This window comes from Lithobates pipiens, unplaced genomic scaffold (genome assembly GCF_037356315.1).
Source record: "Lithobates pipiens isolate NorthernLeopardFrog02 unplaced genomic scaffold, aLitPip1_a1.2 Scaffold_8, whole genome shotgun sequence".
Taxonomy (NCBI): Eukaryota; Metazoa; Chordata; class Amphibia; order Anura; family Ranidae; genus Lithobates; species Lithobates pipiens.
Genome location: NW_027507903.1, coordinates 199,876,327 through 199,891,900, shown reverse-complemented (window position 1 = coordinate 199,891,900; position 15,574 = coordinate 199,876,327). Strand labels below are relative to the sequence as shown.

Below are 15,574 nucleotides of genomic sequence, written 5' to 3'. Positions count from 1 at the left end.
AAAAAAAAAAAAAAAAAAAAAAAAAAACTTAGCTGATCACCTAAATAGAGACCCAGAACAATGTGAAAAACACTTATGCCCCTTTAAAATCACAGTTGAAGGCTTTTTTTTATTTCTTCAAGATAATTTATTACCATTGGTAAATGGTAACTGTATTTCAGAAACTGCACTACGGTTATATGTCCAGATGCATAAAATGCTAGTGTTTAACGTCAGTGAGGTGCCATCTATTGTGTAATTTTACTACTTTCGAATTCTTTTATTATACATGCTATTGCTTTTGTGAAAGTCCAGGCTCTAAGCCTAAAACTGCTCTCAACCACCTTCTAACCCTTATTCAAACTACCCTGAAGGAAGGTGCTTATACTTACCTAGTCTTAGGGTGCTCTGGTCAGATCACATCACCTCCCAGCAGCTGCCTTCAGGGGAGAACTCCTGAAGCCAGCAACTTCTGAAATGGCTGTGCAATGACATCTCCTATAGGCTTATTATGAGGCAGACATTTTTGGTTGTCCCTCCTTTCCCCTGAAGCCCCTACTGGAAGCCAATCACATGACCAGATCAGACTAATATCAGCCCGAAGAACAGGCAAGTATAAGCATCTTGCTTCTACCTAGAGTTAGAAGGTGGGTGGGAGCTGTTGTAAGCTTACAGGGCATTGAAAAAGTATTCTTACCCCTTGAAATATTCCACATTTTGTCATGTTACAACCAAAACGTAAATATATTTTATTGGGATTTTATGTGAAAAACCAACACAAAGTGGCACATAATTGTGAAGTGGAAGAAAAATTATAAATGGTTTTCATTTTATTTTTATTTTTTTAAACAAACATCTGAAAAGTGTGCCATGCATTTGTATTCAGCCCCCTTTACTCTGATACCTCTAACTAAAATCAGTATAATTACAACTGTTCTGTGAAGCCCTCATAAGCTTGTTAGAGAACCTTAGTGAGCAAATCGCATCATGAAGGCCAAGGTGCACACAAGACAGGTCAGGGATAAAATTGCGGAGAAGTGTAAAGCAGGGTTAGGTTATAAAAAAATAAAAATAAAAATATCCCACGATTTGAACATCTCACGGAGGAGCCCTGTAAAATCCAAAGAGTATTGCACAACTGCAAACCTCCCAAGACATGGCCGTCCACCTAAACTAACAGGCCAGGCAAGAAGACCAATCAGAGAAGCAGCAAAGAGGCCCATGATATCTTTGGAGGAGCTGAAGAGATCCACAGATCTCGTGGGAGAATCAGTCCACAGGACAAGTAGCCGTGCACTCCACAAATCTGGTCTTTATGGAAGAGTGCCAAGAAGAAAGCCATTGTTGAAAAAGCCACAACAGGTACCGTTTGCAGTTTGCGAGAAGCCATGTGGGGGACACAGCAAACATGTGGAAGAAGGTGCTCTGGTCAGATGAGACCAAAATGTAACTTTTTGGCCTAAAAGCAAAACGCTATGTGTGGCAGAGAACTAACGCTGCACATCACCCTGAACACATCAAGCATCAACATGTTGTGGTGATGCTTTTCTTCAGCAGGGACATGGAAGCTTGTCAGTTTATGGTAAGAGGGATGGTGCCAAATACAGGGCAACCTTAGAAAAGAAAAGACAAAAAACAAAAACAAAAAAACACCTGTTAGAGTCTGCAAAAGACTCAAGACTGGGCAAAGGTTCACCTTGCAGCAGGACAACCACCCAAAACATATAGCCAGAGCTACAATGGAATGGTTTAGATTAAAGCATATTCATATGTTAAAATGGGCCAAAGTCCAGACCCAAATCCAATTGAGAACTCCAATAAAATACATTTGTTTTCGGTTTAAACATGACAAAATGTGAAAAATGTCAAGGGGAATGAATACCTTTTCAAGGCATTGCAGTTAGAGCCTGGACTTCCACTTTAGGTATGTCTGCAGTGCCGTTAAAAAAAAAACAGTCACTTTGACCACAGCGACTTCCAAATATAAATTTCTTCCAGAGTGCCCCAAGTTTTAAAAACCGGGTGCTATCTTCTGTAATGTTAGCCTTCAGAAAAAATGATGATGCTTTAACACAACCTCTCAAGGGCCTTACACTACCAGTATACTATGATAGATTGTCCCTCTGACCAACAGCAACATGTGGGAAGCCGTCAAAAGTGTCAACCTACCAGCTAAAGTACATTTGTATTAACTTGCACCCAGGGTTTCAAAGCATCTAGGGAAATCCAGAAGAAAGTTGTAATCACATACAACTGCTATCTAATCAAAATAGCAGTTAACTGACATTCTCTCTGGTTTTCAACTTACCAAAAGGGAGAAAACAAGCTTGAGTGGCATGAAGTTTGGTTGTGTTCAAAGCACAGGAAACATTACAGAAATGTTGTTCTCCATCACAATGCAGGAAATATGAACACACTGAAACAGTTTGCATGGTTTCCTCAATATTTTCAATAGTAATAATAAACACACTGCTCATCAATATGCACCAAGTACGCTATAAAGTTTACATGATCACTTTAATTGCATGATTATTTAAGAGTCCATTATTTAGTAGGATTTCAAGAATATAAAATTACACAGGGCCAGCCTGTAAGTATAACCTCATAAGTCATAAACAGTCAGTTAACATTTACAATAAGAGCTAAACTAACAAGCAAAGCAATAGCAGTGTTTTCTTTTGTTATAGCTCAGCTAGAGAAGATGTCAGATTCTTCACAGGCTTAGATACATAAAACTGCTCCTAAATCCCAGAAGCCAGGCAGTCAATGAGCATAAAACAATTCTAGTTGGCAGCTAGCTAGAAGCCTTTTCTAGTGTCAATGGAAGCCCATGTTCGCCGACTACTGCAAAGTGCCTGCCGAGTCACAAATTGTAATGATTGGCTCATAAGCCTACACTGTGTCCATCTATTGCATAATGTGCTACACAAAGACCATGTGAAGACTAAGAAGTAAAATATCAGCTATATATACAATTTGTGTCAACTTTCTTTATTTGTCATTCATTCCATTCTCTTCTCCAGAGCTATACATTAGATAACAGAATATTGCAATAGGCAGGTTCATAACATATTAGTGTTTATTTTACCATATAGACTAATATTCATATGCCATTCAAGATAGATTTTTTTTTTCTTGTATGATTTTGTTTTAGTGTTTGCTATTTGATACAGCAGAATGCAGCACAAGAAAACGGCACTGAATGTATTTTGGAGCTTCTGCAATGCGACTGGCACGCAATTCTGGAACTTAACCCAACACTAGAGAAGCAAGCACCAAGCAGTTCTGTCAAAGTGGATACAATAAAAGTGCAAAAACAGGCCACATTACAACGCCTGGTGTTCTCAGAGTGTCATCTTGGGCAGTTTACTAACCCAGCAGTAGTGTGTTTTTTTTTTTTTTTTTTTACAATGATGAGTTGTCTTGTACATTAGAGTTATGTAGAATCAATGTCAGTCTTTTCTCCTCACCCCTAATATCACATTCATAGCAACTTATTAGAGTACTAAACAGATTTTGTGGATACAGAGTGGACAAAAAAAAAAAATCCAAAATCAAGTAAGATTGCTGAAAAAACAGCAGATGCTATTGCTTGCTTCTTCCTGTTCCTATAGCAGATGCATTATTTGTCGTGGCTGCAAGAATACAAACTGATGATTTGTAGTGTAAAAAAATTGTGCCAAAACCCCCCCCATATATAATTAACATTTAGCTTTGCATTCGAAATGATGGGGGCTTAATTAGCAAAGATCAACACCACTTAAAAAAAGAATGTAGTGCTATACTAGATTTCCTTAAGAAATTTAGATACAGAAAAATCAGGGTAAGAAAATAGTATTTTTTTTTTTTTTTTAATTATAACAATTGCATTAAATTTTTCTGTCACTGCCTCACTTATCTCACCTAGAGCTTGTCAGTTGGATGTTATGTGTACACTAATGTCATTGTCAAAGTCACATGAGTTTGCACACAGAGGGAGGAAGAGATGTGTGCAGTGTTATGACAAACTTTTGCATCTCCAATGAGGTATTGCACAGATTATTAAAAAAGCAAAAAGGCAACAAAAATATACAGCAAATTGGTAGACCATTTACATGATAATTTTACAGAATTCGTAGACAGAAAGTAGTGTTTAGTATTCATTCACCTTAAAAAAAATATATATTATATTTATATAATGTGTAGATCAATCCTCCCATTCATCATCATCCTCAAACTCTTCATCATCATCCTCATCTTCATCAGTGTCTATCAGGGAACAGAAAAGCACATTATTACAGATATTAAGCAGCATGAGAGTTCTTTAGATATTCTCTAGACCAGAATAAGTAGAAAATATAAATATACAGAAACAAAAATAGTTTTTTATTATAACAAAATCTATTTCTTTGCAATGTCTGAAGCACTTGTTTTCACTGTAACCAGGAAAAACCTTCCGCTTAAGACGACCATAAATGGACAGAATCTCTGGCGGTTTAGCAGGGACCTGCTGAGATTCCATCCATCTATGGGCAGGCTGGTTGTACTGAAGTCAAAGACTTCAGTACAACCAGCCTATCAGCTTTTTGGCATGGGATTACTGACAGCAACTATAGCTGCTAACAGTAATCATTGTGGTCTGGTGACAGAGAAGGCTCTCTGCACTCTCCAATCCAGCAGAACACAATAGTACTGCAGGAGGGCTTCCCCCATCAACACTAACCTGTGGTCGCAGGAAAAAAAAAAAAATCAAATAATCTATAGCTTGTCTTTTGTTAACTCAGCCTTTCCCATAGTTTCCCCCCCGTTTGTTCCCTAGCTACATATATTATCTCATGTTTTTTTCTTTTTCAATTTCCTTTAGATTTAACTTCTACTGTGTAGTGCAAGGGCCTGCATTATGGCATAGAAACTGAAAGTATTTAGGAATGACCTCATATTATATGGTTTTGGTCAATCTAAAGTATTATTGTACAAGGAAATTGTATAATGTATGACCAGCCGAACAATGAACTTATTTGCTTACTTTTGAGCTGTCAATTCTATCACTGAAAGGGTTTTGTTGTAACTGTTTGATACGGTTAAGTTAGTCCAACCAGAAACCTTGTTAGCTGATAAATTCCTGCACTGCACTTATGAAAGCAGTTCTCAGTTCTGTGAACTACAGAGCACCTCTCATATGTTATGGAGATAAGGAAAATGGGAGTTTTTTTTGGGTTCTAAAGCACTTCCTAGTCTGGTATGACAACCCTCATGCTTTCTGCCACTCTAAGACAGGAAATGTTACTGGCAGGAGTCCCAACCTTGGAGGGGGGAATCTACCAGTCAGATTTTGGACTTCACTGGCTACATGCCTGTTCTGGGTCCATTACTAAAATTGCTGAAGCCACTGGATACATGACAGCCAAGCTAGTATTTTTATAAAGAGGTTATCAATAGCAGCATTTTCATTTGAGATAAGTTTACATACAAAGCAGTCACAGGAGTCACTAGATGAAGGACAATGCCAAGTCTTACAACCCAAAACACTTCCTACGAGAGCTACAAGTTTAGGGACATTGGAAATGTCAAGTAACATTTCCTGTGTTGAAGAAAATGGTCCTACAGTCTGTTAGCAGGATAGCAGTTCCCACACCTGCCCAAATGATATTTTTCCTAATGTTTCTTCTTTGCACACAACTTTGCACTTTAATGTTTAGGATGCATTACTGATATCAACTGACTAATTTGTTGCTTGGAAGACCCATGTTGTACAGTGTAGTTTCTAATCTCTGCTTCAGGCTTGGGTTTATACTGCTGTGCAGGGGCCTGGTGTGCATCCTTGTTCTCCAGTTCAGGGACAAATTGGGCCAGAATTTTTGGCAGGATTCAGACCTGAAATGGACCAGAAGACTCACAAGACTGCAAACCGCTCTGCAGTCATCCCGGAGCTGTGTGAACCGGCTCCATTGAGCCGGCAAGTCTCCTGACATGCGAATTCGCACTAGTGAGAACCCAGCCTGAAAAACGAAGTATGGCCAAACATTTTGGCACTACTTCTATGAAAAGATGGGACCAATCCAGTGCCTGTACTGGCTGAGCAACACCAGCTGACAGCAGATTTTAGCCCACTGCCAGGAGAAAATGGGTCACAAGAGCGCAAAACTGCACTCCTGTGACCTTTTTTTTTTTTTTTTTATAGCAAACAGCTGGCTAAAGTCTGTCAGCCGTCATCACTTAGCCAGTCCAGGCTCTGGATTGAGTCCCAACTTTACAGTCAGGAACCACTCAGATGCCTAGACCTGTAAGCCGCTGGGAGCAGTGAACGCTGGAGGCGCAGAGCACAGAGCCAGTCACCTTTCTTTGCTCAGATCGGAAGGGAGAACTGAGGGATCAGCAGTGTTTGATCACTTAGTTCTCAGTGTAGAGTTGGCAGGGACAGGCTTGGGTGAGTATATAACGTTTATTTTTCCAACCCCATACTTCTTTTAAAGATGAAAGTCTGGTATGGATATTTTTGCATCGTTACATTGGTTCAGCTTGGACCAATGTAATTATACCTAGCCAATCCCTCTAAGTTGAAATTACCTGTAGTGGGTACAGCAAGGCGTTCTTTGATTGAACAAGATCATGAATGCCCCTTTACCTCATCTAACCAGAGAAGGCTTTGTATTCAATGATAAAATGCAAAAGCGTTCTCTGAATAGCACCCAAGCTGAGCGGGCGACCACCTGTGTTCAGCAAGCATGGTAGTCCATGACTCCCAAAAATTTGTGGAAAACACTGTATTAGCTGTGTCTACTACAGCCATTTCCAGCTTTCAGGGGGACCCAACAAGTATGGGCATGTATATGCATTGTTAAAGCCTAAACTGAACCAACATAACCCTGTAAAAATACCCATATCTAGAATTAACCTTTAAAGTAAAAAAAAAAAAAAAAAAAAAAAACACTTTTAAAAAAAGATCTGAATGGGCAAACAGAATTAGCAACTCAGTCATATGAGAGGTAATATTGTAACGAGTTATCTTTGCTCCGTAGGCGATTATGACATGTTTGTACACAGCATAGAAGTCTCAACCAAGTGTGCAGCACTTCACTGGCAGGTGATCACTGTCAAATGGCAGCAATTACTAGCCAGAAAGCTCATAGCTCCTTTAGGCCTCATGGACACTGAAGCTCTTGCAATAACTTTTCTCCTAGGAGCTGCAAAAAAGCTCCCAAGCCACGTTTTTTCAACCATTCAAGCACAATAAGCGCTTGGGCATCTATTCAATTTTAAATAAGCATGCGGACTAAAAGCACCTAGTATCCCCACATGTTTAGATGCCTTTACCTGCATTTAGGAGCCTCAGGTGTTTATGCTCAAAGGCTCCTCTCTTCAATAAGTGATGGTTTTTGTTTCTGCCTCTAAACCCCTGTAAACGCCTATAGTTTGCATGGACTCAAACGCCTGTAAAAACAGCGTTTATGAACTTAAGTGTGCACGAGGCCTTACTGTATGTCTACAAAATGTATTTCTGGGTATATTATCCTTGTATAAAACATATAGGCGTTCTAAAAAAATGAATAAAAACAAAAAACAAAACAATGCAGTGCATCCCACTGTGTCCAACGTATATGCTTCTGTGAATTTTAAATACCTTTCCTGTATTATGCAATTGCAGTGCAACACAGCTCAAGCTAAAACACATAATATGGGTGATCATAAACCAAAAGGAGTGCTTCTGTTTAACGTGAATATTTGTTACATAATAGTAATATTGGTGCATGAGTTTTGCCATTAAAGCAATCACAAATAAATGACCCCCATCCATCAAGTGTGCAATTTAGGAGGCAGATTTTCAGTCTGTAATGCAATCTCATCAATTGAAAACTCCTATGCCGATGCTGCATTTCATTTTGTAACGGTGTCATTATATAGACCATGTGTAACTGGAAGGGAAAAAAAGAAATGTTAGTACCTGAAGAATGAATGGCTTTACTCCTTTTTTGCATCACTTCCATCAGAGCGCCCACTATTCCTGTAGGGGCCGTGGGAGTTGAAGGTGCTGCAGCATCAGTTTCCTCTTGCCTCTAGAATTATGTTCACAGAAAATCAAATAGTGCAATTAAATCAAGTTAGATTACCAGTTTGCAATGCATGCAAACTGCAATACAAGCAGGTACCTGCTGTAGTACATGTATAGAGAAGCATACAACTCCATTTGCTGACTCCAAACAGGAAAGGAAAAAATTAGGGCTGTGGAAATTAAAGATTAATTCCTTGATTAATCGTTTAATTTTTTTGATCGATTAAAATTCTTTTGATCGGTACTCACCTCTCCGTCGGCTTCCGGGTCTTCAGGGAGTTCTGTCGCATATCCGGTGACGCCACGCATATCAACGTCACTGGACTCCTCCCCCCTTCCCCAAGTGCCTCCGTCTGCTAACGAAGGGAAGGGGGAGGAGTTCAGTGATGTTGAAGTTCTGATTGCACGTAACTAATAAGGGGGAGTAGCTACGCATGATGTCCCCCATTGCTGCCCTACGGAACAAACACGATTGTCGGCTTTACATGCTGTGTTTTTATCATCTTTATGTGAGTAGTTTGTGTTTGAACACAAATTAAAACTTATACTTAAGCAGTGAGCAGATCTTTTCTTTCTACCCATGACCTGGCGTCCTTGCTGAGATCTAAGGAGACATGAGAGAAGTTTATGGTCCGTGTTAACCCTTTTGATACCCACTTGCATGACCACCTGTTTGCACAGGGGTCCATGTCATAAGGTGAGAGTGATTAGTTAGACTGGAGGTGGAGGGATTGTCACGCTACTGTGGAAAATAAATGACTTATGTCAGTGCTACAGTTTGAATTTAAAACGTATTTGTGTGAACTGTGAAGTTAAGTTATGGATTGTGGAAACGAACTAGTGTCGGGTGTATATATTGTATACCACATTTACCACTGACTAATGCAGAGTTGCAATGCAAGGAGATCAGCTAAATGTAGTTGGATCTGTATGTGCGTTATAATTAATCAAAATTCGTTAAAAAAAAAAAAAAAAAAAAAGATTAAATCGAACATCAACATTTTAATCGGTACCAGCCCTAGAAAAAAAAAATGTATATACATCCCATTATTTTAAGTCTTACCATAAAAAGAAAATACAGTAGATACTTACAGGCTTTAATGCAATACCCTGTCGTATTTGGTCTAGAAGAGCATCTCGTCCACCGGAAGACACAGGTCGATTTTCTTTACCGTCTACTTTCTTTAGCTGTGTTCCTCCCCTAATTTGCTCTAGTAGAGCCGTTTTGCCGCCACTAGGAGTTGCCATCTGTTGGTCACTGTCTGCAGCAGATCCAGGTAGAGGTGGAGGACCAGGAGGAGGTGGAGGACCAGGTGGGGGTGGGGGAGGGGGTGGGGCAGATGCCCCAAATCCTGGCATTGGAGGAGGAGGAGGGGGTGGAGGACTAGAAGGTGCAGATGAAGAGTGACCTGGCAATGACGGAGGATGCACTCTGTTAGGTGGAGGAGGTGGCGGTCCTGCTGCCCCAGGCCGAAGAGGTGGAGGTGGTGGGGGTGCAGCTGCAGGAGCTCTGGAAGGAGGTGGTGGTGGTTTACCGATGCCACCCCTTGCTGGTGGAGGCGGTGGTGGAGGCCCTGAGCTGTGTAATGGAGGAGGTGGTGGGCCGCCTCTTGAAGGTGGTGGTGGAGGTGGAGCTAAAAAAAATAAAATGCATTTATACAGTAAATATTTTCCCATTACATTTTGATTTTTCAGACACAACAAAAAACACACACTTTAAATTGCAATATCTATACTAAAACAAAATGATTTAACAATCATTATCATCTTGTAAAATGTATGTGAACCTCTGCTGAAAAATACAGGTTTATGTTCCGCTGGAATTGGTACACTTACCTTGCAATAATGTTTAAAAAACAAAAACACTCTACAAGTATGGCTATTCAGCATTTCAAGGAATGACCCAAACAAAAGGATTAAAAAAAGAAAAATACAATATTTTTAAATCAGGATTCAAAAAAAGTAGGCAACCCCTTTGAGGTTCACAACAGTTTGCATTGAGACTAGATCACTGAGGTTGCAATTAAGCATCTGTAATAAATTGTAATACTGTACATTTGTGGCATTTAGGTGGGGTGCTTGTTTATTATTTTGGTTCCTCTTTATAAGCAGAGTATACAATTTCTGTGATATACTACCAATATTTTACTGCTCTCTGAAAGATTAAATAAATTAAGGGTTTTATGAACAGGAAACCTGCAATATGGTCATAAATTGGCTACAATTACTGTTAAGTACCCCAATGCTGTGTCCAAAAAACTAAGATCTAACAGACACACCAACTCTACGGTCAACCCATGCTATTAACTGAAAATTAACCTAATATTGTTCAGCTTGGCAAGGCATAAATCAACATTTGTTACTCAAGAATGAAGTGAAACTCCTACCACAAGGGGGAGCTGCACGTTATTTTAACAGTGCTTAGAAAACCTATAGATCAACCGAAGGCTTTGCCATTATTTTTGGCCAACGTCAGCAGGTTTTACATTTTTCTACAAGCACTTGTGGTTAGAAAGCACATGCTAGAAGTCACAATGAAGGACGCTAAATATATCTTGGCAACATAGCTCAATTAATTAGGATCTACTACCGAATACAATTTTAAAGCTATTTAGGAGAAAAAAATAAAAATAATCACAGCACAAACCATGCATTTAACTTTCTCACACTATGCAAAGTCCCATACATACCAATCCAACGTGGAGGACCTATAGAACAAATGTGAGCACTCTATACATTAGTTTACATTTATATCGGAAAATAGGTTCATGAAAGCAAATTCAAATAGTTTTAAGTGCAAAAATAGAGTGCATAAAAAAAAAAAGAAAAAGAAGGAAATCCTTAAAAATAAGCAAAAAGCAATGATTTTTCCTCAGTTCCAATACCTGCGAAAACTACTAGGATGTAAGAAATCTGAGTGATATTGCTATACAAGTTCTTGGTAGGGAAGAAATATATACATCACACATTTAAAAAAAAAAAAAAAAAAAAAAAAAAAAATTATATATATATATATATATATATATATATATACATACATATATATACATATATATATATATATATATATATATATATATATACACATATATACACACACACACACAAACATATACACACACACTATATATACACACACACACACACACACACACACACACACACACACACACACACACACACACACACACACTCTAAGAATACAGTGCAGCATTTATGTTGAGACCAAGCCTAAAAGCTGCACTCATAGTATGTGTGCATTTTTTTTATTATAGAAAGATCTTTCCTATCAAGAACTCCCATACCAATATCACTCAGATTTCTTCAATGCTAACGGTTTCTGTAGGTATAAAAACAGAGGCAACTTAATTTGTTTTTTTTCTCCTCTTTGCTGTCTTTTATACAACCCTCTTTCCAAAATAAAAAAGGGATGCAGTGTAAAATCTACATAAAAACTAAATGCAATTTGCAATACTCATAAATATTTTATTCACAATAGAAAACATCAAATGTTTAAACTGAAAAAATTTGTCATTTTATGAAAAAAAAAAAGTTAATTTTGGAATTGATGGCAGCAACATGTTAAAAAAGTTAGGACAGGGCAACAAACAGTTGGCAAAGTGGTACTAACAAGGAAGAGCTGGAAGAACATTTTGCAATTAGGTGAATTGGCAACAGGTCAGTAACATGATTGGTTGTTAAAAAAAAAAAAAAAAAAAATAAAAAAAAAACACACATCTTCGAGTCAGTGTGTCTCAGAAGTAAAGACTGGCTGTGGCTGATCCATCAATTTGTCTCTAAAAATTGTTAAACAATTTCAGAATAATGTTCTTCAATGTAAAATTGCACTTCAGCCCCGGAAGGTTTCACCGCCTTCCTGACCAAAGCACTGCCCAACTTTAACTGGTAATTGCACGTTCATGCAACACTGTACCCAAACAAAAGATGTATGTCTTTTTCCCTCCACAAAGCGCTTTTTTTTTTGGGTGGTATTTCTATTTTTTTGAGCTATAAACAAAAATAGACAGAAAATTAAAAAAAAAAAAAATAATTCACTTTCTGCTATAAAACTATAAACTACAAAAAAAAAAAAAATCTAATTTCCAAATCAAATTTAGGTAAATGTTTTCTGCTACATGTTTTTGTTAAAAAGAAAATAAAATAAATCCCAATAAGCGGATATTGATTGTAGACACAATAACCTTTGCGCATACCAAACTATGGGATATATTTACGGCATTTTAATTTTTACTAGGAATGGTGGCGATCAGCGATTTTTAGCAGGACTGCGACATTGTGGACAAATCTGACACTAGGTGACACTTTGGGGACCAGTGTCACCAATACAGTGACCAGTGCTTTAAAAAAAAAAAAAATGCATTGCCTCTGCAATGGCACCCAGGAAGGGGGTCAGTATCAGGGGCAATCAAAGGGTTAATTGTGTTCCTAGGGGAGTGCTTGCTAACAGGGTGGGGGATAATCTGACTGGTGGAAGACAGATATGCGTTCCTGATTAGCAGAAACACAAGCACTCCATCTTCTCCTGTCAGAATGGCGATCTACCTTGTTTACATAGGCAGACTGCAGCTCTGCCTCTTTAGAGCGGGTGCCGGTGAACATCGGGTCTGCCAGACCTGTTAATTGGCTCCAGTTGTGACCATTCACAGCAGGAGCGGGTCGCCGGGGGCACACAGGTGCCCCAGAAGAAGCCACCATGCACAGGTATGTGTCACACAGGCGGGCAGCCCTGCAGTATGTATCATCATCATGAAAAAATTCAGAGAATCTAGAGAAATCTCAGTGCACAAGGGACAAGGCCTGTGATCTCCGTGCCCTCAGATGGCACTGCAATAAAAACAGCCATGATAAAAACAGGCAGTGATGTCCATCTGAACTAGCTGAGGGAATATTTCCACAAGTCCCTGTCGGTGAACACAGTTTGCCGTGCCATCCAAAAAACGCAAGGTAAAGCTCTATCATGCAAAGAAGCCATATCTGAACATGATTCAGAAATGCCACCGTCTTCTCTGGGCCAAAGCTCATTTAAAATGGCCTACTGCAATGTGGAAAACGGTTCTCTGCTCAAACAAATGAATTTGACATTTTTGGCAACCAAGGGCACTGCATCTTCCAGACTAAAGAGGAGAGGGACCTTCCGGCTTGTTATCAGCGCTCAGTTCAAAAGCCTTCATCTTTGATGGTATGGGGGTTTATTAGTGCATATGGAATGGCCAGCTTGCACACCTGAAAAGGCATCATCAAGCAGCATATTCTCCCATCCATTCAGGGAAGGCCTTGCATATTTCAGCAGGGAAATGCCAAACCAAATACTGCATCTATGCCAGCAGCATTGCTTCGTATTAGAAGGGTCTGGGTGCTTAACTAGCCCATCTGCAGTTCAGAATTTTAAGCCTTCCGCCACCGGGACTCCTGCCTGCCAAGTGAGAGTTCCACTGCTGCCTATCACTTACACCCCCACCCCCGTCATGTCTACAAGGATTCTATCTGCAGGCCCAGGATCTCCATGGCGGGTAGAGGGGAAGGAGAAAAGCGGACGCATGTCAGCTCTCCTCCCCTTCTGCTTGTGACCCGGAAAGCAATCTCTCTGACTCTGATGTCACTTGTCATGCTCTCAGTGTCCCCGCTTTACCAAGAAATAAAGTTTTGGAAAATATTCAGTGCAGTACAGGGGAGACATGCAGGGTCTTTTAGACCCTGCATATGACAAAGAGAACCTGTCACCTAAAAATCATCACATAGGGGACTGTTTTTTGGCAAAAAAATAAAAATAAAGTTACATCTAAGCACATAAAATCCTCCCCCAAAGTTTTTTTTTTGTTTGAAGACAAAAATTTCCTATCCTGTACCCTTTCCCTCCCCACTATACATATTCCCTGTATTGTGAAGCTTAAGCAACATTTCAATGCGGTATATTATACTCCTCTTATAAGAACAAACTTCAATAAAAAAATAAATAAATAGATAACTCCTAAACAGTGAAGTGTATGCAACATTGGACTGTGCAAAAAAAAAAAAAAAGGATTTACAAAGATATACGAAATTTGCTGCAATAAATCTGCTCAAATTGTCCCCTCTACTGGCAGGAGTAGGAACTATTCAGTGAAAAATCCATAAGCCTGAAGCTGACCATTGCGGATTTGCTTTTTTCCATTCAGAGCGGAACCAAAAAGAAAAAAAAAAAAACTAATCAGCAAGCGCAGCTACTGATTGACAAAGGTTTTTCAGCATGTCCCTTTAATAGAAGCGGACCAAACAAATGACTTTTGTTGAGCAGGAACAGAGCCACACTGATCGAAATTCGTTCAGTCCTTGCTGAATCAGCAAAATTATAATGGCCAGCTTGAGTTTAGGATTAACATTTTTTATGTGCAAAAGAGCATTAAAAAAAAAAAAAAAAAAGAAAAAAAAAAAAGAATACCTGACCAGTGGCTTAAGGGAAAAGAAGTTGGGTCAGACATAGAATATTTAAGAAAAAGACCTAATCAATAAAAGGAGGCTAGGTTTTTACACACTGTAATGGAAATTTGTAGGTTCTGTATATAATTGTATTCTATTTTATATGTATTGCACAATGCCCTCACTGTGCACACGGCACTAATAATGTTTTCAGTACATGTTTTGCATTCTTTCGAGTTCTGATTAGAATAAGGCTGCCTATGTAACGCCCCTTGTTACCATAAACGTACAATTGTAATATTAATGTGATACCTACGTAATCATGTGTATAAAAGCCTTCAAATGCGTCATAATAAAGGAGAACGGTTATCTGGAAAGATGCTGAGCGTATCTTTTGTGTCTGTTCCCTACTGCAGTAGTTGTTAATTTGGAACCACTAATCAATATGAGGATAGGAGTTGCCTATCATCAAAATATCCATTTCAACACTTAACCCTGACTTGTGCGTAAGAACACTCCAACTAGAAAGCGAAGAAGGCCCCATCCAATGAATTCTCAGAAATGTTCCTGTAGTGTGACAGCCACACTGTACCATGTCTAACCACTTACCAGATATACAAGTCATGAATCACCCAACCCATCCCAAAAAAAAAAAAAAAAAAAGCACCCTCTGATAAGTAGAAAGGGGTAAAAATCCTAAATTTGTTATTAGAACATTCTAGTGATAAGGTCCCGTTAAGATCTTTGGACCTGCGTTATGCCTCTTAGGTGGAATCTGCTGCTAGGTACCAGTTTGTCCATTCTGCTGACTGTCTGTGGGATTGAAGGAATCTCTGTAGCGAAGGGTACTTTGTGCCATGGAGGAAGAGACTCAAGTGCTCAACTGTCACTCTTGAATCTAGGGAGCATCAGTGGTCAGGACCCCAAAAGGCAATGCACTGACTGCAGAAAAGACAAAACTGACATGAATGGCACACACAATGCTGCCCAGAAACAGGTCAGCCAACTGGTCATAGGGAGATTTCCCTGGACTCTCCAAAGGTGAAGGCACTGCATCATTCAGGTGATGCCTGTCGGAGGTCAGTTTAAAGGCCCAACCTACAGCAGAATCATTTGACAACTCTGGAACTATCTGTTCCAGAGTACAAG

At 39.2% G+C, this 15,574-nt stretch overlaps 1 protein-coding gene across 3 annotated transcripts in view; it reads right to left on the bottom strand.

The window, feature by feature from the left end:
* Nucleotides 1-2,477: 2,477 nt before the first annotated feature.
* Nucleotides 2,478-15,574, bottom strand: part of WASL (WASP like actin nucleation promoting factor) — a 78,902-nt gene continuing 65,805 nt past the window's right edge. For 2 of the 3 annotated variants that reach the window (XM_077469700.1, XM_077469698.1), the window contains 4 exons: nt 10,699-10,716; nt 9,101-9,642; nt 7,901-8,012; nt 2,478-4,227 (listed from right to left, as the gene is read on the bottom strand). In XM_077469700.1, coding sequence (XP_077325826.1) covers nt 4,166-4,227; nt 7,901-8,012; nt 9,101-9,642; nt 10,699-10,716 — 734 coding nt within the window. In that variant the 3' untranslated portion in view covers nt 2,478-4,165. The remainder of the gene's footprint in view (nt 4,228-7,900; nt 8,013-9,100; nt 9,643-10,698; nt 10,717-15,574) is intronic. The other variant, XM_077469699.1, reaches the window with a different exon arrangement.